At 48.0% G+C, this 24,240-nt stretch overlaps 1 protein-coding gene across 2 annotated transcripts in view; it reads right to left on the bottom strand.

Annotated features, from left to right (window-relative positions):
* Positions 1-5,654: 5,654 nt before the first annotated feature.
* Positions 5,655-24,240, bottom strand: part of MGAT3 (beta-1,4-mannosyl-glycoprotein 4-beta-N-acetylglucosaminyltransferase) — a 31,055-nt gene continuing 12,469 nt past the window's right edge. Inside the window, exons 1-2 of one of the 2 annotated variants that reach the window (XM_036761013.1) lie at positions 8,367-8,389; positions 5,655-7,293 (exon numbers count right to left, since the gene is read on the bottom strand). In XM_036761013.1, coding sequence (XP_036616908.1) covers positions 5,655-7,292 — 1,638 coding nt within the window. In that variant the 5' untranslated portion in view covers position 7,293; positions 8,367-8,389. Of the gene's footprint in view, positions 7,294-8,366; positions 8,390-24,240 lie in introns of those variants that run through there. The other variant, XM_036761012.1, reaches the window with a different exon arrangement.

Genomic DNA, 24,240 nt, shown 5'->3' with positions numbered 1-24,240 from the left:
GAAGAACTTCAATCGTTTATTCTAAAGGTAAATGATAATTCTGTGGTCGTCCGTATTTACCTGCAGTCAAAGTTGGTTCACATGAATCAAAGTCTCAAGAGAGGAGGCGCTGCTGTGTAAAAGTGATCTCAAAGCACAGGTCCTCCTGCAGTGGCCAATGGATTATTTAGAGCACTAACCTTGGGAGTCACGGCACCTGAGTTTGAATCCTTGCCTTATCACTTACTAGGTACTGACTTTGGGCAAGGCCCGAAGCTCCTTAGGCCTCTGTTTTCCCTCTCTGTAAAGTGGAAGCAGACTCAAAGGTCTCTGAGATCCCTTCCAGCTCTGAGAAAATGCAAGGCACTTCCATCCATCATTGCATTCAGTCCTTATGATAACCTTGTGAGGGAGGAATAGAGAGGTAAATTTAATCCCCAAGCAGGTTTTCCAGGGATAGTTTCACTTGGGGAGGAGGGGTTTCAGTGTCAGGACGGCAAGAGACAATTCAGCCCAGGTGCAATTGCGAGGTTGAGATGGGGATAGTCCGACTTCACCCACTTCCCAAGCAGCTTCCCTGGGTCAAACTTCCATTCACCCTCAGCTGGTTAAAACTCAGATTATCCCCATTTCAGAGGTAAGAAAATTGAGGTCCACAAAGGGGGCATGACTTGCCTAGGGTCATGAAAGCATAAGGGCAACCACACCCAAGGCCCCCCTGCCTCCAGCCTCCCCCTACCTCACAGAATCAGAAATCCCAGCCTCCTCCCCAAAACACACACAGAAACTCACTTTTTTCAGGCTTCGTAGCTCTGGGTTTTTTATTATTAATATTATTTTCTCCTTTAAACATCCCTTTAAGGGTGAAATGAAATCCAACCATTTACAGAGAAAATGATTTCAGAGTGTACATTTGGATTCATCCTTACAAAAGAAAATATTACTATTATCACCATCATCATCATCATTATTATTATTGGGGTCCTTAAATTACAATTTCCAGGGCTCAGCTCCCTCCCCTTCTCCTACAACTCCCAGGGTCCCTCTCAGGAGGACAGGAGGGGATTGAGCAAGTCCCTGGGGATTGGGGAGGGCCCAGTGGCTTTGATTCAACAGTGTGACTTCCCTTCAGATTATTTGGGGGTAGGGAGAAGGAATTCTGTCCCTCTGATCCTCAGTGTATATGTGTTGAATGTGAATCTTGCTCTCCCCCACTCTCCACCTCCAGGCTCCTCTCTCCCCTCCAACTTCCCGTCTCTAGGAGGGGAGGCGGCGCTGGGGAATTCTGAACAGAAAGGGGCTCCTCTAAGCAGTGTATTTTAAAACCAGGACCCCTCGCCACGGGGGGCTGCAATGCCCTAGAAGAGCGGGCTTTGTAGCAGCTGTGGGTGTATGTTGGGCATAACCCAAAGAAGGGGACCGGGGCTCTAAACCCGGGAAGGGGCCAAGCTCATGGCAGGATGGGCACACAGTTTCCCAAAGCCTCATTTCCATGAGCCTGAAATCATAGCATTTAGAGTGGGAAGAGTCTCGGGAGGTCGCCTAGAATCCCCTAGGGATAGGGGATTAGGATAAATGGAAAATGAAAGTTCGAATGTATACTCCTTGAGGGCAGACTTTCTCCATTGTCTCTGGATCCCCAGAGCCCAGCACACTGAGGTGCTTACTTATTTTCAAGCAGCTGTGGTTGGCCTCACTCTGCTAAATGAGAAACCCCCGTCTTCTCAGGAATGAAAGCTGGGCACACCCTGGGGTGGGGGGGAAAATGGGTACAGAGAAGTAGAATTCCCCTCCACCCTTACCCTCACCCCTTTCTTCCATCAGCCCATGTGGCCTCAGGGCTAAGATTCAAGAGGCTGAGGTTCCCTCAGGAGCTCTCCCAGTAGGAAGGACAGGAGCATGTAAGACTCTCCTACCCCAACACCCCCTTCAGCAGCCTGGGCTGGGGGCAGAGTAAAGGGGTAAGTGGGAGGTAGAGGCAGCTCCTCCAACCCCCACCTCCATAGGGATTATAGACTTTGAGTTGGAAGGGTCCTTCCGGGCTAACTGTTCCAACTCTTATTGTAAACTGAGTCCAGAGGGGCTCAGAGACTTGTCCGGTCACATGGGTTAGAAGTGGCAAAGCCCTCTGACCCCCAATCTAGGATCTTCCCATGCTGCTCTCCCAGCAGGGAGCATGAGGCCAAAAGCCAAGTCTCAGTTGAAGGCTGGGGAGCCTGGCAAAGAATGGTAAAGGGAGGGAGGGGCATGACAAGTGAGCAGGAAATAGCAGGATCCTAGATTTGGAGATGCAAGGGACCAAACCCCTCCTTCTACAGGGGAGGAAACTGAGGCTGAGAGGGAAAGTGGTTTGCCCCCCATGTGAGGATTCAAGTCCATGAGGCTTCGCACTGTACATTGATGAGTCCTGGGGGAGAGAAGCCACAAGGAGGGGGGGAGGCCAAGAAGTGACAGACCAGAAAGAAAGTTCTAGACAAAAAACCTCTGTTCATTGTCTCTCCCAGGATGGCAGAGCCTCAGGGACCTTTTTCTATAGAAGGCTTACGTTCATATAGAATCTGTAGAATGTAAGCTTATTGAGGGAACGGCCCATTTGGACCCCTCGCACCTTGCACAGGTGAGAGCTAAATAAATGCTTGTTGATGGATCGGTCTGCATCCAACCCTCATTTGACAGAAGAAATTTCCCTAGAAATGGACTTGTCCCAGGCTACACCCCAGGATGACAGCTCTGGGTCTCCTGGCTCCCCGGCCAAGGCCATGTCCAGCCTAGACACACACACACACACACACACACACACACACACACTCTCTCTCTCTCTCTCTCTCTCTCTCTCTCTCTCTCTCTGTCAGCCACTGACCATAAGTGTAACTGGGCTGAGCGCAATCATGGAGAACATGCTGGACCTGATGTCAGGAAGACCCGAGTTCAAATCCTGACTCCCATACTGTGGACCTTGGACAAGCTGCTTAACCACTAGCTACCTCAGTTTCATTATCTGTAAAATGAGGACCACGTATCTAAGTGCCTGGTACAGCCTACAGCAGATTGAAATGCGAGTGTTTCCTCCTCCTCTGCACAATCAGAGGAACAGACTCCATAGCCAGTGAGGTCTTTCCCAGCCCTGAATCTAGGGTCCTATATACACAGAAGTAAACACACATGCACATTCAGACACATTCATGGAGGGCTTACTAAGAGCAGGGCTGGTGCACTCACACTGGCATCTACTCACACACACAAACACCAACTTGCTTGGAGTGGGGGTGGTGGGAGCACAAGGTTAGGAAGGAGAAAGCCTGATTTTTATCTCCCGAATGGAGAAGACACTTTCCCAGGCTCTCCCCCCACAGAGAGTGATTTAATCCCAGCTGGGAAGCTTGGGTTGGAGGCTGGGCTTGCCTGGAATGAAAGGAGTCTAGATGAGAAGGGAAGGTTTCATTCTTCACCCTCCCCAGCCTGGAGCCTCCTGCTTAGGCTGCCTCCGCCCTCATTCCCCACCCACCCACTGGGGGCTAGAAAGCCTACGTCCTTAAGAAGCACATTGTTCTGCTCCATCCCCCACAACGTCCCTTCAAAGAGAATGAACTTTGGGGATCCCCAAAAGAATTACCTTCTGATCTGGAGGGGGAGATCTGGGGTGGGGGTGGTATGGAAAGAAGCAGAGGAATGGGATCCTCACAGGGTGGGAGGGAAGCATAGAATCACAAAAGTTCTGAGTCTTGCAGAACATCAACGGCCACCTAGACCATTGGCCACTATAGCTAAAGAATCTCTCTTCCAACGTCCTGGCTTTTGCTTGCAGATGATGGAGGCAGTGTGAGGGGCAGCCATTCCACTCTGGGCTAGTTCTAATTGTGAAGTGAAGGGCTACAGCAGACAGAGCCTGGCATCTAAAGCCAGCAGCCCTGGGGTCACATCCAAGTTCTGCCACTAACTTCCTGGGCAACTTTGGAAAGTTACTCAAGGTATCTGGGTCCCAGCTTTTTTCATCTATACAATAAGAATGGTTGGGTTGGGGGACTCTTGAGCTTGGGGTCCATGAACTTAAAGAAAATATTTTGGTAATAGTATTTCCATATAATTCACTTCCTTTGCAATCCTCTGTATTTTATTTTATGCATTTAAGAACATGATTCTGAGAAGGGTCCATCGGCTTCACCAGACTGACAGCCCCGGGGTCCAGGACAGTCCTGGACAAGATGGCCTTTAAGTCCCTTTCAGTTCTCAATCTGGGAAACCTAAAGTTACCTCTTTGCCACTTCCCTTCACTGCTTCTTGTCCTGTCCCGTGGGACCAAGCAGCATAAGTATAATCTGTCTTCCAGATGACCACCTTTCAGGAGTCCAAGACAGGCATGGCAAGGCCCACCCTCCAACTAATATTTAGGATGTCAGATGGATGGTGTGCCAGAGCTGGAAGGGATTTGTCCAACCCCCTCACTTAGCAGATGAGGAAATGGCAGTCCAGAGAAGGGACTGACCAGACTGCACCGAGCTGGGGGACTAGAATTGTTCTAAGCTCTGGTAAAAAAGGATAGAAAGTGTTTACAGGCAACAGGGTTGGATGGGATGGGGCGAGGGCGATGGAAAGTGAGGGAAGCAGGTTCCCACTGTCCACTCTCTCAGAGAAGGCTCTGGTATTGGGGGGTTGGGGCCTGCTGTACATAGGCTACTGTTTCTGTCTGGCCCTCCCTAGGTTAAAGCGAAAGGGGGATCTTGCTACATCTGCCCCAACACCCTGCTCCCAGTTCCTATCTGACCCTACGCAATTCTCCAAGAAACAGACGAATAACAGGATTCCCCCATTTCCCAAGGGCCACTCCATCTGCCCCCATGCCCATCCCAAAGTAGACCACAGAATAAATAAGAATAAACAGCTACAATGGGGCTGAGGTCTGGGAGATGGGGGCTTCCCAGGATCTCTCCAATAGTCCCTAGGGATGAGGAATGAACCCTGGGCTCTGTCTCCTACCCCTACAGTTCCACATATTCTCTTTTCATACCCTTATCCCAAGTCCCCTTCCCTTCCCTGATCCCCACTGCATTTCTAGAGTATCTGGTTTTTTCCTTCTCCTATCTCTTATTAACCTCACTCCAAAGCTCGTTTCCCGGGGGGAACCAAGGGCCACTTATACTTTCTAGACATCCATCATGATGAGTGATTAAAGAATCATTTCCTATGACTGTGGATGTAAAAAGCCACCCCAGGTCAGCTGCCCACCGGCATACCCTACATTCCCTTCCTGCCTGTCCATTACTCAGTATCCAGCCTCTTCTCTCCCTGCTGCTCCCTACACTTGCCTTGCCACAGCCACAAAATGTGGTTGGAGGCTGAGGGCATAGAGCTGCAAACAGAAAAACCTACTCCCCTCCAGCCTCTGGGAAAAAGCTCCATGTGCAAGGTAGAGAAAGAAATTAAAAGATACCCAAGGGTATAGACTCCAAGACCTGTGAAGCTCACCTGGGGCTGGTACTGAGGATATCCTGGGGGTTTAAGGTCCCCTCACCCCCTGCCCCTCTTCCTAGGTTCTGATCATGCGGAGCTCCCTCTTTGAGAAGGGAGAACATGAGAACAATTAGCCCCAGAAGCCAACTGTACCATCCTAATGCCCTCCCCCCCTTCCCTTCCCCAGCCCTCCCCCCCAATGAAAATCATGCAGCCTTGTGATGTCATCAGATTTCCCCCGCCTGTGCTGCCCTGGCCGCAGCTCCCTCAGGCCCAGCCCCACCACCATCGATGGCCCTCATGCTATCCTTTGCACCCACTGTCCCCTCAGCTTGACGGTAGGGATTGTCCAGCAGGTAGTGGAATCGTGGGTAGTTTCTCAGCAGGTACTTAGGGGCATACATGTGTTCGCTGGGGTCAGCGGGAGGGTACACCTGCCGAGTGCCATCAAACCAGCCACCTGTACGAATCAGCTCTCTTATGTAGTTAAGGTCCCGCTTGTCTTCATAGTCACCCCAGCGGGGGAAGTCACCATTCTGGGCTGACACCATCTTGAAATAAATGCCCTCGGGGGTGAAACACCAGGAGCAATGCCAGCCTGCAAAGTGCAGTGGGCTGCCCAAGGACCACTGCACAAGGATGTGGCCCGTGCGGTTCTCGTACTGACGGAAGCCTGGCATGGTATAGTACTGCCGTCGTCTGAGGAGGATCCCATCTGTGCCATAGACGGTCAACAGCATGTCTATCGTGCAGCCTGATACTACTTCCAGGGTGCCAGGTTGCTTCCAAAAGAAACCATAGAGTGATTTGCGCATGTGGAAAGCGAAGGGCTCGGTCCAGCCGTCATAGAGCTTGAGGAAGAGGACACCATCCCGGGCAGGAATCTCATCTGCATCGTCAATGATGAAGACATCATCTGGGCGAAGGTTGCGCAGGCGGGATACGCCATCCTGGGTCAGGAAGGTCCTCAGATAGTCATCCGCGATCCATCCATCTTGGCGGCCCCCCGGTGGAAAGTGGTCCAAGAAGACATAGAGGACCTTGTGGCGAATGTACTCGAAACTACCGTTCCGAAGCATCTCTCGGAACTTAAGAGGCCGAGGTTCTCCATAGGCAGTGAAGTTGGACTCACAGACCACAAAAGCGTCCACTACATCCCCCAGCTCATGGAACCGCACGTCCAGCAGGTCAAACTCGTGGTTCACATTGATGGCGTTGATGACCCGTCGTGGGGTCTCCCGGGGCACCAGGCGCTCTTTGGTGGGCAGGTTTGAGTACTGCACCACAGTAGGCACCCCACAGCTTGGCCCGTGCCAGCCGGGCAGACATACACATTCCACCCACTTCCGACGTTTCATCCCCTTCGACTTCCCCCCAGCCAGCCAGTTTCCAATTGTCAGGGGATGGCGGGCTGTACCCCCAGAGACAGAGCTGTCTCCAGCCTCAAGTGTCTCCTCTGGCTGTCCTGCTGTGGGCTTCTCCAACATCTTGGTACCTGGCTTGAAGCAGACCCCTCCAGCTTTGGTGCGGACAAAATACTCTGCCCTGTCCTCAGGCAGCACAAATTCCAGCCGGTGGAGTTCCTCGGTGGCCCCCATTGGGGGCAGGGGCTGCAGCAGGGGTGAGTGGGAATAGAGTGGAGTTCGGAGCAGCTCAGGGCCCACAGCTCCCCCAGGCTCTGGGCTGGCTTGCGGTGTGATAGGGGCATTGTTCCACAAGAAGTTGGCTACCAGGTTGGGGCTGAGGGAGGCCAGTTCCCGGGGGAAGGTGACATAGGACAAAGCTTTAAGGAAGTGTAGGAAGGAGATGAGGCAGAGGCCAGCCATACACAGAGTCAGAAAAAGTTTATGACGTCTCATCTTCATCCTGCAGTAAGAAGGCAAAGGAAACAGGATTTAGGAGACCGAGCAACTGGGCAGGGGGGCATGGCATGGGCACTTAGGGGGGATGAGGGGAAGGTGGCCTGTTCACGATATGTAGAGAAGTAGCTGCAATCTCCCAGCCAGGAAGGGGCTCAGAGGCAATCAAGTCTCAGTCCCTACTTGTAGAGGAATGCCTTCTGATTTACACCATTCCCAACAAATGGCCAAAGGATTCCTTTGAGAGAAAGCCTTCAGCATTAGGAAATTCGCCACATCCCGATGCAGCTCAAGGCACTCTCCTCCCCAGCACACACATATAACAGAAATTACAGGATTTATTTAGAAGCCATCTGATCCACCCCCACTCACTTTATAGATAAGGAAACTGAGGGTCAGGGAGTGACTTCCTCAAGGCTATGTGGTAGTCCCCTTCCCTTCCTACTGCTCAACTTAGCCAAGCAGTCTGATGTTCTGGGAAACTGGTCAGCCTCTTTTGGGAAGGAAGACTGAGCCTTCCAGGCTGCTCCCAGGCACTTGTGTGACTGCCTTCCTCCCCAATTCCCCGTTATCTCCTATGCTCCTTCAGGTCCCCTCCCCATGCCTGCCAAACCCATCTCACCTTATATCCTCCATCTCTCTTTCCCCACCCTATGGCTTTGCAAGCCACATCCCTCCAGGCCAATGGACACCCTTAGGCAACAGAATGCATTGTGGGAAAATCCTAGCCCTGATGATTCCAGGGAAGAGAGATTATGAGGAGAGCCCCTGATGACTGCTCGCCTTGGCTAGAAAGGACCCAGACAGCTCCATGTAGGGCTGCTGCCCCCATGTGAGAGATAATCCACCGCATCTGCAGATATCCCACCCCCCTCGGCTCCTCTAAGCCCTTTCCCACCTGTCATTCTCGATGCCTGACTTTCCCCCTTCCTCCATGAGGAAGACAAGGGCAAGACTGAGTGTTGGATGGACGTGTTGGAGGTGGCTCTGACACTGACAAGCTGTGTGACTTTCTTCCATCCTGCAATCCTTCCCTTCCCTCATCGATCAGATGGGAATAATAACCCTTTCACTACCTACCTCAGAGCTGGTTGGGAGGAAAACACTCGGTAAACTTGGAAGCGCTCGAGAAATACCGAATGCCAACTTCCATTTCTGCTTCTAGAGTTTATAGCTTGTAAAGGACTTTACAACGCCAGCTCATTCCAGCGTCAATCATGCTTGGAGGAAAGGACATAGGAGGAGAGTTATACTGTATCCATTTTACAGGTGTGGAGACTGAGAACCCCAGAGTGGAAAGGACTTGCCCAAGGTCTTCCCAAAAGAGGCGGAGCTTGAACCAAAGTCCTTCCCAACTTTGTACAACGACTCTCAATGCCAGCACTCCCTTTCCCCCCGCCCCACCCTCGGTCACCCAAGCTCAAAATCTTGGAGTCCTCTCTAACTTCTGCCTCTCCTTCAGCTTCCACATCCAAAGAGTTCCACGTAGCTGCCAAAATGAGCTTTTTGAAGCACAGATCTGATTGTCTCTCAACTCTGCTCAGAAAACCTTCATTGGCTCCCCATTGCCACTAAGAAAACACAAACCATCTAGCCTGCAGGGCATTGAAAGGTGTCCCCAGGCAGCTTCCACACTACCACCCTGGTGCCATTGATTCTGCGTGACTGTCCCATAGGTGCCCTTTGCTTCCACCCAAACTGGACCCCATGCTTATTTGTGCATACTTTCCAGCCTAGCTGTGTCTTGCTGTGTCCATCTCTCTTACTTCTCCCTTTTTGCTCTTGGTGACATCCTTCCCATTGTTCAATACCCAGCCTAGATGCGACCTCATAGACCCACATAATCCCAGAGGTCAATCTGTCTAACCTCTCACCCAGTGCAGGCACAGCCTCTACAGCATGCCCGACAAGAAGCCATCCAGTCTTGGCTTGAATACTTCCATAGACAGGGAGGTCATTACAAAATCACAGCCCATCAGAGTAGGAAGGGCCCTTGGGGCTAAGCCACACCTGAGCAGTCCATCTCCTCTTCGGTGGTGTCTCTAACAACAAGCTATCCAGCCTCTAGCAGACCTGCCAGGAACAGGAAGCCCCTCCCTTCCCAGGCAGCACATTTCCCTTTTGGAAAACTCCTATGATGTTTTCGTGACATCCAAGCCTCAATTGCCTCCTTGCAACTTCAGTGTTCAGCCCCTCACACAGCCTTGGGTGACAGACAAGATAAGGTTAGCTATTAATTGTCTCTTCCTCCTCAAATTTTCTTAAGTTAACTGTTTACCTGTCCTATCCCCCAGGAGAATGTGAGTTCCCCAGGACAGTTTTTTGTACTGGTGATACCAATGACCTGAAAAGACAGAGCCTACTAGTGTATATAGTAGGTGCTGAATAAATGCTTATAGAATTCAACACGATCATCCTTCAGATACCTGAAGACCACTCTCGTGTTCATCTCAAGCCTTCTTTTCTCCCTAGCTAAACAACCCCAATTCCTTCCACTGGTGTCATCTTCCAGCTTAGCTGACCCCATGGCCATTATATAGAAGAGGAAGAGGCCCAGAGAAATGAAGCCATGTGCCCAAGGTCACTGAGCTAATGAGTGACAGAGCCAGCACTCAGCCTAGGCTTCTTTCCCTGCCCAACAAAAGCTTCGGTCAGCAGGAGCCTTTGGCTAGGTGCCCAAGCAGGGAACAAGGCAACCTAGGCACAGTCTTTGGCAGAGGGCTCCACTCCATGGGGGTGGTCTCTCTGTGCCTTTCTCCTTTCCCCTGGCACCATCGCTTCCTGTCTCCACGCACTGGGAGCTGCAGGCCTTCTCACTAGCCCTGAGGAAGCCACCCAGACCCCAAAAGAGCAGTAGCCTGGACCAGCTGGACCAGCGTGACCTTGGGTAATTCAGTCCATCTCTCTGGGACTTAAAACAGGAATAAACCTTCAAATTCATTTAGTTCAACCTCTTTATTTTACAAAAGGGGAAAGTGAAGTCCAGATAGGGGAACTGATTGGACACACATCCCATAGGTCATAAGTAAGCAGCTGAGCTGGGGACCGGCACAGTCCTCAGGACAGGCTCCTTCTACCCTCCCCCAACACTGCCACTTCAAAGATTCATAGGCTCTCAGGGCTGAAAAGGGCATGGCATTGCCCAGGATGACCTCATCACATTTCTAGGTTACTTGCTGTCTTTCCCCATTAGAATGTTTCATTCTTGTATCCCCAGGCCCCAGCCCAGTGCCAGGCATATACTACCAAGAGACTTCCTGATTGATTACAGATGATACTGAAGACTTGGAAAACTGAAGGGACTTGGTCAAGGTCACACAGCAGAGCCTGTAACAGGGCTAGGATTCAAACCTAGGTCCTTCTGTTTTCCATCTGGTGTCTTTGCCCTTTCTACACTACCCTTCCCTGCCTCCCCTCCACTTCTAGCCCTTTGTCTTCTCCAAGCCATGCTGAGGCTACTCCCCAGCAGATCTTCTCTCCTCTCCACCCCAATACAAAGCTCTTCCTCCAAGCTTCCCACTCCCCACTGTCATTAGCCCCCTCCTCCTCCCCATCCCCCACAGCATCCTGCTCCAAGGCTGGCAGACTTTTCATTTTCCCACAGTGGGCTCTTATGTTGCCGGAAAAAAGAGTTCCCAGGGCTGATGCCCAGCCCCTGACCACCCCAGGGCTGCCCCTCCTCCCTTTTTCCTTCCACTTTAGCCAGAGCCAGCCTCCCCACTCCTTCCCTCCTTGGCACTGCTTTGTCTCCCTAAGGAAGGGAACCAGAGGCAGGAGAAGACCCACCCCTGGGCTGGGCTGGGCTGGGCTTGTAGATAATCCCAGCATCATGGAAAATTGAAGGTCCAAGGGCCTAGCAAGAACCTAGACAGGGAAGTCCAAAGAGCAGAGTCAGAATATGATCTCCTGCTTACTAGCTTAAGCAAAACACTTTCCCTCTCTGGGCCTCGGTTTCCTCATTTGTGAAAAAAATTAAGTATAAGAACCAAACGATCTCTACATTTCTTTCTAGCTGTGAAATGTATAATCCTTAAGAGACCAAAAAGTCAGGCTGGAATCTGAGGTCTTGTGTGATAGTCATCCAATCAGTCACCAAGTCCTATCCATTCTTCTTCTAGAGCAAAGGTCTGACCCTGGGGTCCATGAAATTGCTTTTCAAATATTTTGATGACTGTTTTTCAATAGAATTGGTTTCCTTGATAACCCTCCTGTAATTTGTATTATACACTTAATAACATGATTCTGGGCGGGAGATGGTCCATGGACTTCACCAGACTGACTGGCAGAGGGGACCCGGACACACAAAAAGGTGAAGTGCTCCAGCTCCCACTGGATCTCCTCTCCATCCCTTCCTACTCTCTCCACTGCCATCCCACAAGGACCCTAGCACAGATCTTCCTGGAGTAATAGTGCCTTCAGGGTTCATAAGCCTTACCATATTGCCAAAAGGGCCTGGGACACACAAAAGATAACCTCTACCCCCTTAGAATGTAAGCTTCTTGAAGGGAGGAATGATCTTGTTTTTGGGTGTTTCCAAGTTTAATGGATGGCTTGGCACAAAGTAAGCTTAACAAACAATTCTTTAGTTATTCATTTGGCAATATAAGGTCTACAAAACACTTTACATAGTCTTTCATTTGATCTAATCAATTCAACTAAACTACATTTAGCATCATTCTATGCATATATACTCTGACTAGATTACAGTGTTTTCTTATGTTTTAAAAGGTTTTTCCTTGCCCTTCCTTTCAATTCAATTCGACACATATTTTTAAGGTACCTTCTTCGTGCCAGGCACCTAGCTAGGAGATGGAAGCACAAAGACAAAAATCCAAACCATCCCAGACTCAAGATGGAGGAGGGGACTTCCTTCAATCCTCCGGAGGGTTCCTGGGGCAGCAGTGTAGGGCCCTGGGCAATTTCTGAAGACAGAGGTGGCGAGGACCAAAAGAGACTAGAAAAATAGGGATTCATCAAAAGTACAAAATGGTTTGGGTGTGAAATTCCAAGTAAGATAATAATCCCACCTCTCAAGCCACCTCCCCTCCCCAGCCCAGTCCATCCCTAGGAGGGGTGGGAAAGCGGTGGGTAGTGGTAGGAGTCTCAAACGATGAGGGGTGAAGCAAGGAAGCACAGTACAAAGATAAAGTGGTGTTTGTTTTTTAATTGTCCTGCAAGAGAAAGGAAGGGTTTTGGTCCCAAATGACCCTCCCCCTCTACTGGAAATCTCTCTCCAGCCCTGCATACCTTTTAGCTCTAGCAAGCTCTATAGCCAGCACCCAAAAAACCATAGAACCTAGCTCAGGTCAACTTCTAATTATCTAAATCTTATTGCCCACATTCATAAACTCCCCAAACATTAAACTCCTAGAACCTAAAACTCTCAGAAGATCTGATTTTCAGAACGTTGGACTCTTAGAACTTTAAGGTATTAGAACCTGAGACAGACCCCCAGAACCTCAAGACTCTAAGAACCACAGACTCTTAGAGCTTGAGATAGTCCCCTAGACCCTCAAGACTCTCAGAACATCAGATTCTCAGAACCGCAGACAATTAAACCCTTGAAACAGCGAAATGACTCCCAGAATCTTGGACTCTGAGAACTTTGGATAGATTCCCAGAACATTAGACTTCCAAAACCTTAGACTTCTAGAACCCTAGATTCTCAGACCCTTAGATAGAATTTTAGAATCTCTCCCCCCACCCACAAGACCTTAACTTCTAGAAGCATACAACCTTCAAATCTTCAGGGCATTTCTCTGACTGGCCCCAGTGAAGTCTCAGCTCCGGTGAAGTAAGGTACAGTTGGATGGGACCACTTTCTAGCACTTCCTAAGCGGTGCCATAATGCCTAGACCACAAAGCTGGCTGGCCCAGGACCAGGCTGGGTTAGGGATGGGGAAATTCACCTCTCTGGACAACCGCTGCTACTGCGGGCTGGGAATGAATTCTTGACCTGTTACCATGACAATTGGTTTCTTCAAATGGTGGAGGAAGCGGTAAGGGAGGCTACTATTTTGGACCTGACCCTGACCAAGAAAGAGGAACTGGTCACCAAGGTAGAGATAATGACAACTTTGGGAGGGAGTAACCTCATCCAACTACTTTACATTTTGTTTTCTTCTTCGGTAAACTGGGGGTGGGGTGGGGGAGGGGTTGACCACATGCTCTCTAAAGACCAGTCCAGCTGTGAATCTTATGGTCCTGATAATAGATTAGGGAAGGATCATAGATTTAGAGCTGAAATGGGCATTAGAAGCCATAGTATCCAATCTTCCTCTCGGAAGCTGAGATCCAAAGGAGTTCAACCATTTACCCAAGATCACAGGGGTACATGGTGGAGGCAAGATTGGAACCCATCTCCTCTGACACCAAACCCAAGTGCTCTTTCACTAGACAATAGTTCAACATGTAACCTAATGTCTCATGAGAATTCTTTACAATCCCAAAGCTCTTTACATTCAGGATTCAAATTTTGATGCTCTGGTGCATCACTGAAGAGTCCAAACCTGTCTGTTTATGCCCCTCCACCCCCTTTTCCAGCATGCTGTGTGTGAGGTCTCCTTCCATTGGAATGTAACCTCCTTGAGGGCAGGGGCTGTCCCCAGTGTTTATTTAGCACAGCGCATTGCAAATAGTAAGCACTTAATAAACACTCTATCCATCTGTTTGTCTATAGATCTACCTACGTCCCTATCCATTTATATGACTGAGTAAGTTCAAGAAGCAAAAAAGGAAGGAATAGAAAGAGGGAGCTCAGACTCTGAAATTATCTCAGCATACTGTTGGGCTGTAAGAAACAACAAAGGAAATGGATTCAAAGAAGCCTGGGAAGACTTACGTGAACTAATGCAGAGAGACGTGAGCAGACCCAGGAGAGGAATTTATGCAATAACAGTATTATAAAGACCAACAATTTTGAAAAACTCTGATCAACACGATAACTAACCACAACTCCGGAAGACTCATGATGAAAATGCTGCCCACCTCCCGACAGAGAGAGGATGGACTCAGAGGATAGACTGAGGCATACTTGCTTGGATGTGGCCATTGTGGGAATTGGTTTTGCTTAAATGTATATAACATTTGTTTTTCTTGCTTTCTCAACTGATAGGGAGAAGGAGGGAGAGAATTTGAATCTGAAAAGAAATCAAATTTAATTTAAAAAAAAAAGTAAAAATTTTCAAAAGTCACCTCCCAGAGACCTGAAGCAAGAGCAGGTCACTGAGGATGATTTTTTTTTTTAAAGAAGCACAGTCCTGTAAGAATGCCATCAAGATACTAATGTATAAAATGATCTGAGGCTAGCTAGCTGGGAATGTGGAGACAAGATCACAGATCTAGAGCAAAGAGGGATTTGGGGGCTCTGTAGTCTAACCTCTGCATTTACAGTTGAAGGAAACTGAGTCACAGAGGGGGTAAGTGACTTGCCCAAGGCCATATAGGTCTTAAATGGCAGAGCCAGGATTCACATTCATGACTCTCAGTCAAATTTATAACGTCAAGTTCAGCCACCACACTACACTATCTCCTGTAGATCAAAAAAAAATCTTTTTAGCTTTGCTGGTGGCAAAAGTAAAAACAAGAAAGAAACGTTTATTAAGCACCTATTGGTACCCACAGTGCCAGGCACTACGCTGAACATTTTACAAATATTATCTTATTTAAGCCTCATGACCCTAGGAGGAAGGTACTACTATTATCCCCATGCTACAGTTGAGGATACCAAGGTAGACAGTGGTTAAATAGCTAGTAAGTGTCTGAGGCTGGATTTGCACTCAGGTCCTACTGACTCCAGCACTATGAGCATTCTGGCATCACCTAGCTGTTGGAGTGGTTGTTCTGATAATTACTTGGGATCAAAAGAAGGCAACAACTTTAGAGGATGATTAATCAGAGGACGTTTAATAGGGACAAATGCAAAGTCCTACACTTAGATTCAAAAAGTCAATTGTACAGGTAGGATGGGGCTGCTAGGTGGCGCCACAGTGCATAGAATGCCAAGCCTGGAGTCAGGAAGACTCACCTTCTTGAGTTCAAATCCAGGCTCAGACTCGTATTAGCTGTGTGACCTTGGGCAAGTCACTTCACCCTGTTCGCCTCGGTTTCCTCATCTGTAAAATGAGCTGGAGAAGGAAATGGCAAATCACGCCTGTATCTCTGCCAAGAAAACCCCAAACGGGGTCACGAAGAGTCAGACATGACTGAAACCACTGAACAACAGGTAGGATAGAAATAGGGCTGAACAACAGTCTCCATGAAAAAGATCTAGGGGGTCTAAGTGGAGAGCAAGCCCAAAAAGCTGGTCTAATTTCTGGCTAGAGGCAGTCTGGGGTAGTGGCTGTGGGGCTGGCTTTGGATAAGAAAGCTCTGGTTCTCTGATGCAAATTGGCTGCATAACCCTGGATAAGTCACTTAACTCCTCAGTATTCCAGGCAGCTCTCAAAGGTTCTAAGTTTCATCTCCTCATAGGGGGTTCCCTCTATAGGTCTAGTCAGGAAAAGAAAAAGTCACAGACTAGATTAAGGCATAGTAGAATCAGGAGGTAGCAGGACCCAGGACGTGAGAAGTGAGAGTCCTGTTCTTTATCCTGTGCAGACCACAGCTGGAGGATTAGGTTCATTTCTGGGCATCATATTTTAGGAAAGACATTCCCAAGCTGGAGAGTGTCCAGCGTTACTAGACTAGCAGACCAGAGGGATGCCAAAGACAGTATCCCAGGATTGTGGCAACGTGAGTGATAATGCCTCCCACACTGTCTTTTTAGACCACATGTGGCTGTGTGGGTCCAATGAGAGCACAGTCAGGGACTAGAGAGAGAGGATGATGGAGAGTAAGGAAGGCAAAGAGGGATGAGGGATTAAGGAACAGATGACATCCCAGAGGGGAAGGCTCCTCCATTGCTGTCTAGGTTTTGGATCTATGCCTTGAAAAAGACATAGATGGTCAGTTTATCAGATTGGCAAATGACACACATCTGAGAGGCATACAATTATCCAGTGACAGAATGGGGGCTCCCTCTTTCCAAAAAAGGACCACTGGTTCTCAGCACAGGCTGATGCTAACAATTCAGTTCAATAAACAGTTATTAAGTGCCTAAAGTATTATGGATATAATTTTCTCACTTTATTTTCCTTTTTTTTTTCAATATGACCAATATGGAACTATTTGCATGATTTTACATGTATAATTGATATACTGCTTGGCTTCTCAGTGGGTGGAAGAGGATCGGGAAGGAAGGAGAAAATTTGTAAGTTAAAAAAAAATGCCCCAAACAATGTAGAATGGCCTATTTAAAAAAAAAAAAAGGATTCTGGAGCAGGTGCTATGTCAGGCACAGAGGCTACAATGACAAAACTAAAATAATCCTAGCCCTCAAGATCCTTCCTTACATTCTAGATCAAGGAAATGAGAGTAACTAAATACAAATTGTATCTACTATAAATACAAAGTAATTTAGTAGGGGAAAGGGGAGACACTAACAACTGGAAGGATTAAGAAGGGCCTTGTGTAGGTGATGGAACCTGAGCTAAGCCTTGAACTAAAGTCTCCAAAGGATCAAGGATTCTAGGGGGGGAGAGAAGGGGAGGGAGGGAAAGGATTCCGGGTGGGAGGAACAGCCTAGGCAAAAGTACTGAGGTGGGAGGTGTAACAACAAGCTGGCCAATTTGATATAGAGGTCTTAGAGGCCTGAGAGAAGAGGGTGCGGTGATGTAAAATCAGACTAGAGAGGGAAACTGGAGCCAGACTGGGAAGTTTTAAATGCCAAAGGAAAGAGTTTGTGTTTTATTCTAGAGTAGTTCCTATAGTGGCTATTAGGAAGCCAGATCCCGAGGGGCTGAGAAGTAGGGGCAAGAGTAAACACTTCTTGCTAGGAGATGATAACAATCAGCACCACAATAATAACAGCTAGCATTGATGGAATACTTTAAGGTTTGTGAAGTACTTTACCAATGATCTCATGTGATCCTTGTAACAACCTTGGGAGGTGGGTGCCATTATTATGATTACAGGAGACAAGATAAATGTAAAGTTGTATACTCAGGTTCAAAAAATCAACTGGGATGAGGGAAGGGACAGTTTGTGAGAATCAAAGGAGACAGTGTTTATAAAGCACCTAGCATGTGTCTGGCACATAGTAGGTGCTTCAGAGATATTTGCCCTCCTCCTTCTCTAAAAAGTAGATCGGGTATGAAGGCCCTGAGTGTTTGAGGGGACTTCCAAGAGCAATATAAATCAGCTGAACCATGTGGCAGCTTCAAAAGCTGAGGAGTTTGTGTAGATCTAGGGTCCGTTGAGAACAGGAAGAGGAAAGCAGATTCCAGTTGCAAAGGAAGTCATGTGGCAATGTGGATTTGGAGTCCTAGGACCTGGGTTTGAATCCTGCCTCTGCTGCTGACAGCACAGAAGAGATGAATTCAAAACTTGCTCTTTTTTATATAGCTGTGTGACCTTGGGCAACTCACTACTTCCCTCTGGGCCTCAGTGTCCACCTGTGTAAAATGAGCTGTTTGTCCTAAATAACCCCCAGGGTCCCTTCTAGCTCAAAAACTATGAACCCAAAAACTTTCTAACAATTCCAGTTGTCCCAAAATAGAATGGGCTGACCCCAGAAGTAGTGAATTCTCTGTCACTTAAAGTATGAAAGACAAAGAAGACAAACATTTGGAGACTGTGTGGTGGGGATTTCTGTTTAGATATGGGTTGGTTGGAGATGGCTCCATTTTACAGACAGGGAAACTGTGGTTGAGACATATCTCTGAAGTGCCTCTTCACTCTGAGAATCTATGGGATATATCTAGGCTTAGTGTCATGGCACCTGAGGGACTTTCTTATCTCTATCATGTTAGTTCCCAGGACATCAGACACCCAGGGTCAAGGGAATGTGCCAAAGAGAGGTCGGGTTTGCTCCTCACTGGCAGCCATAAGCACAGTTTGGCTGAAATCTTTCCAGGGACAGAGGAACAGGCTTCACTTGAAGCATCCAGAAGGACAAGGATCCACTTCTCCTCCTGCCCTAGATACAGAAAAATGTCCACCACACCCACCCTATCCCCATGTCTTGCTGAGATCAGCACTAGCCTCCCTCCCCTCCCTCCTCTCCCTCCCCACAGGATGCAGTACCAGCCTCTGGGAGATGGGACAATGGACAAAGGATTCCTTTCAGAGCACAGAGACCCCTCTCCACCTCCACCCTAGCTAGCCCCAGGCCTGTGCCCTCAACTCCCACCCCTATCATCTCATCTGGTATTTCCCTTTGTGGCACTGGAGAGAGTGAGAGAAGAGTGACAGGGGGTGGTGGCATCGAGAAGAGAGAAAGAGGAACAAGGGGTGGGAGGCAACAGGCAGACAGACAGAGGGGCTCTGGATTCTAGGGGCTAGGTTGGGAATTTCACCCTCATGCTCTACTGGAGGGGAGAGAGAGAGACAGAGAGAAGAAGGAGGAGAAGGAGGAGGAGGAGGAGGAGGAGGAGGAGGAGGAGGAGGAGGAGGAGGAGGAGGAGGAGGAGAAGAAGAAGAAGAAGAAGAAGAAGAAGAAGAAGAAGAAGAAGAAGAAGAAGAAGAAGAAGAAGAAGAAGAAGAAGAAGAAGAAGAAGAAGAAAGAGGAGGAGGAAGAAGAGGAGGAAGAGAAGAGAGAGAAGAAAAGAGAGGAGAGAATGTAAGGGGTATTACAATGGGTGCATTTAATCAATTGATCAACCAGCATTAATTAGGCACCTACTACATGCCTGGAACTCTGCTAGGTGACAGAAACAAAGCCAAAAATGTATCATTTCATGCCCTCAAGGACCTTACATTCCATCAGTGGAGATGTACAAGATATTCCCCAAATAACCATCAGGTCAGTTATTTGGGTAGGTGGTACCCTTAGCAACTGGAGATGATAAGGAGGAGAGGCTTCATGTGAAAGGGCATGCTTGAGCAGAGAGAGGCTGTTCAGACATTCTAGGCAGTGAGGAGGGAGGCCCGGGAGGCCAGCATGTCCAAAGGCTGAGCTGGGAAATAGAGCATCCTGTAGGACAAAGAGGAAGGATAGTCTGGCAAGAGCACAGAGTGAATGGAGAGGAGGACTGTGTGAGGTTGGAAGGGTAGGTTGGGGCCAGGGTGTTGAGAGTCAGTCAACAGACGTTTAAATGCCTACTATGTGTCAGGCACTACGCTGAGTGCTAGGGATACAAAAAAGGTGTTAAAAAAAAGCCCCCAGTCCCTGCTCTCAAGCTGCTCACAGTTTAATGGGGGAGAAAACAAGCAAATCGATCTGTACAGTCAAGCTGGAGATGGGGTGGGTTAAGGTGGGTGGGGAAAGGCAGGCTTCCTGTAGATGGGAGGCACTTGAAGGAAGCCACGGAGGCCAGGAGGCAGAGATGAGGGCGCTGGGGACAGCCAGAGAAAGTGGCCACAGGGAGAGGAGATGGAGGAATCGGAGCAAGTGAGAGTCAGAATTTAGATCCCTTGGATGACTGGCTTTGGGCAAGGTGTCTAAGGTGTTTCTTCGTCTGGATAATGGGAGGGGCCAATAGCAGTTACATTATCTACCTCACAGGGTACTAGATTAGCCTTGCTTTGTATTTATTTATTTTTTTTGCACATATCTTCTCAATAGAACGGAAGATCCTTGGGTGCAGGGGCTTAGTTTTTATTGTTAACTCTAGCTCCTAAACATCCTAGGATCAGAGACATAGACCTAGAAGAGACCTGGAGGAAAGCTGAGCCCAGATAAGTGTCTAAAGTCCCACAGCCAATAAGTAACTGAGGCAGGTGTCCAGATAGGGACCGGCCCCCGATTTTTCTTGAACAGCAAACACTTAGTAAATGTTTGGAGGTTGATGGGTGATTACGGTAGTAAAGAAAACTAAGGAGACATCGTAGACTGCATCAGAAGGAATGGGGTGGGGGGGGTGCAGAAGGGGTGGGATGATCAGGCTTTGCTCAACTCTGGTTAGACTGGGCACCACGTTTTAGGCAGGGCAATGTAAGCTGGGCTGAGGCCAGGAAAGTGAGGGGCTCAAAGCTATATCAAAGGAACTTGGGATGATCTGCCTGGAGAAGAATGGATTTAGGGTGGGCCATGAGAGCAGCCCCAAGGAGCAGACCTGCTTTTACTCAGGCAGCTTCCTGTCATGAGTTCGAATCTGAACTCAGACCATTTGTTACCTGGGAGACCCTGGGCAAGTTCCTTAACTGTCTGCCTCAATTTCCTCACTTGCTAAAAGGGGATAATAATAAGACTTACCTTCTAGGATCGTTGTAAGTATAAAATAAGATCACATTTGTTTAAAAAAAGTGCTCAGCAAATCTGAAAGCACTGTATAAAAGGCATTATTATTGTTAGGGTCAGAGGAGGGATTAGATTTGTTTGGCTTGTCTTTGGGGTGGAAGTAGAATTGGGAGTGGGGGAAAAGATGGATGGAGTTCGGAAGCAGATTTCAGGGAGATTTGAAAACTGAGACATCAGAGCTGTCCCAAAGTAGAATGTAAGGTAATGAGCTCCCTGTCTACTGTATGTCTTTCCAGGTAGGATCTAGGATGTTGAAGGAGGGATTCCTGCTTAAGGCTATACGATGAGCCGGATGATACTGAAGGTCCCTGATAGCTTTGGCTTTGTAGATTCTGGGTTTATCAGGAGAGCTGTTTGTTGGAATTTTGTAGGTCAGATCTTATCTTATTTGCAAAAGGAGAACCAGCAGGTGCAAAGAGTCCTAGGGAGAAAAGCTTCACCCACCTATGGTACAGATGCTGATGATCAGGCAGCAGGTCTCTTAGGGGGAATGCTGCCTGACCCCAAAGGCAATTAATTGGTGTGGTTCTGACTCTAAGGATGATATTTTCTCTCTCTCTCTCTCTCTCTCTCTCTCTCTCTCTCTCTCTCTCTCTCTCTCTCTCTCTCTCTCTCTCTCTCTCCTCTCTCCTCCTCTCTCCCTCCCTCCCCCCCCCTCTCCTTCCCTCCTTCCCCCTCTCTCTCCTCTTCTTTCTATCTCTCCTTTCCTCCCTCCCTCTCACTCTTCCTTTCCCTTCCATCTTTCCTCCTCTTTTCCCTGCTTTTTCCCCTCCCCCTTTCCCTCCCTTCCCCCTTTCCTCTCTCTCTCCTCCTCTCCCTAACCTCTCTTTGATGCTGTCACTGACCCAGATCTCCTACTCCAGATGTGCACAGCAGAAAGGAGGGTGGGTGGGACAGGGAGAGCCCCACATGTGCTGGGGCCATGTCTCCAGTGACCCCCTCCCCTGTTTAGACAGTCTAGAGTCCGGAATGAATTTCCTGTTACACACATTTCATACATACATTATTTCTTTTCTTTTCTTTTCTTCCTCCTCCTGGCTTCTCTGCTTCCAGCTAAAATCTCACCTTCTGCAAGAAGATTGTTCCCAGTCTCTTTAATGCCAGTGCCTTCCTGTTGCTAATTATTTCCTATTTATCTTGCACTTAGCTTGTTTGTACATATTTGTTTGCCTCTTGTCTCTCCCATTAGATAGATGCTTATTGACTGACACACCCAACCGAACTTAGGGAAGAGGCATACACTTTCACAACTTTCCCACCAACACATAACACTCACACTTGTCTATCTCCTGTCCAGATGAAACATAGAATCAACCAATTTCCTGAACCAGAAAAGGCTGCCTGTGGCCACAAAGAAGGAAGCTGTGGATCTTAGACTTACGGAATGTGGGGGGGGGGGGCAGAGTGGAGGGAAGTGGGGGTCTTGGATTAGAGCGCATCAGCTGGGACAATCTTAGAACAGGGTGCATGTCACAGCTGGGAGAGAACTTAATAATAGCTAGCATTATAAAGGGCTTTAAAATTTGCAAAGATCTTTACTTACGTTATCTCATTTGACCCTTAGAACAGAGAAAATCAAAGCTTGCAAGGCTCTCACAACACTGAATGTCAGAGCTGGGAAAGAACATAGGACACGAAATCTATCTGCAAGGGAAATTATAACAAAGAATGTCAGAGCCAAGAGGGAGCTTAGAACTTGGAATGTTAGAGCATACAATGTTAGAGTTAACCTGAGTTTGAATCCTGCCTTAAATGCTCACTAGCCATTTGTATTGGTAATTAAGGTGGGACTTTTTTACTGTTTCAGAATGCTAAATTAATTAACTGCTTTTGCTTAAGCCTCACTAGGTGCAAAGCCCATGGCCCACATCCTTTTGCTAACTAGGTGCTAAACCCCAGGCTCACACCCTTTTGCTGACTGGGTGTGAATCCTTTGACCCGAACAGAGTATAAAAGCTCAAAGGTTAGCAGTCTGTCTGAGGCTCTCAGCCACTAGAGGAGTGGCACGTGACTCTGGGACAGCCATTGTCAAGAGCTCCCCAGCTTGTGAATCCAGATGTTGATGCTTTCCTGGTAACTATGAATTGTGATCTGGTCTGTTTATATTGTGTATGTTTGTAATTTATTTGTATTTACTCTGAAGTTCAGGTTGCTGGGTTTTCCTCCTGAACTAGTGAATGATATTTGTATGTTGGATTAAAGTAAGATTGTTAACCCCTTAATGTTGCTTTCCTTAGTAAAGCAGATCAAAAGAACCTGTGCTGGCAGCGTTCTTGTTGTTGGGCTTGTGTTGGTCTTTCGCCCCCACAACAGCTGCTAGCTGAATTGTTGTAAAACCGTATCTTCTGACGACCTCTCCTGCTTTTATCATATCACAGAGCTTGCTCTTAACCTCAGCCTTGGATTACTGCCTCCACTCCTAGCTATTGTGTTACTGAACAAAGCTGGAAAAAAAAATCACACACTGGGTCTGCTATAAATTTGTTACATAACCTCACTGGGTTCTCACTCAAGTATGGCAATCCTCTCACATCTCCCTAAGACTCATTATCTCATTTACCAAACCTTCTGTCCCTCTTCAAAACTCTCATAGCTCCCCTCTTCCAACCCTCTCCTCTGAGAACCTTATCTCATATTTCTCTGAAAAACTGAAAACCATTTGTCAAAAGCTTCCTCTTCTCTCCTTCTTGCCTCAGAGGGCTTCCACCGCATCCTCCCCACCTTCCTCACAAGAAGAGGTGGCCCTCCTCCTTAGCAACAGCCAGTCCCTCTACAGGCATCACCCCCTGACTATCATTCCACTCTCTCACTTACCTTCCAGCTCTTCCTGTCTCTTGCCTGCTTGCCAATCGTCTGCATTTCCCTCATCCACCAAAAATCTTTACTTGATACATCCATACCTGCCAGCTCTAAGCCTAGAGCTCTCTTCCCTTTTGTGACTGAGCTCCTTGAGTCTATAATGGATACCTCCACTTCCTTTCCTCTCACTGTCTTCTCCATTCTTTGCACTCTGACTTAAGACTTCCCCACTTTATTGGAATTGCTCCCTCCTAAGTTACGAATGATCTTGTATTTGCTAAGTCTAATGGTCTCTTCTCAGTTCTCACCTTTCTTTATCTCTGCACTCTGCTGGTTCCCCTCCTACCTCTCTGAAGGCTCCTCCTCTGTCTCTTTTGCTGGACTCTCCTCCAAATCATGCCCTCTAAAGTCCCTAAGACTGTCCTGGACCCTCAGTACTTCTGCCTCCAAACTGCTTCATGTGGTGATCTCATCAGCTCCCACAGATTCAATCAACATCTCTATGCTGATGATTCTCAGATCTATTTACTAGCCTCTAATTTCCAAAGGCTTTTAGGAAACCTCCTCAAACTGGACACGTCCAAAACACAATTCTTTGTCTCCATGGTCTCCCCTCTTCCTGACTTCCCAATTACTGTGGAGGGTACCACCAACCTTCTAGTCACCCAGGCTTGATTCTCAACTTTATTCTCTCTCAACCCCCTACCCCCATTTCCCACCCCCAATCCAATCAGTTGCCAAGGCCTGTCAATTTTACCTTTATACTCTCTCTTGAGCTGCTAGGTTGTGCAATGGATAGAGTACCAAACTTGGAGTCAGGAAGATTCTATCTTCCCGAGTTCAAATCCAGCCTCAGACACTTACTAGCTGTGTGAC

The sequence above is a fragment of the Trichosurus vulpecula genome, chromosome 5 (genome assembly GCF_011100635.1).
Source record: "Trichosurus vulpecula isolate mTriVul1 chromosome 5, mTriVul1.pri, whole genome shotgun sequence".
Lineage (NCBI taxonomy): Eukaryota > Metazoa > Chordata > Mammalia > Diprotodontia > Phalangeridae > Trichosurus > Trichosurus vulpecula.
Note: the sequence above shows the minus strand (reverse complement) of the source record. Positions and strands in the feature narration are given on the sequence as shown.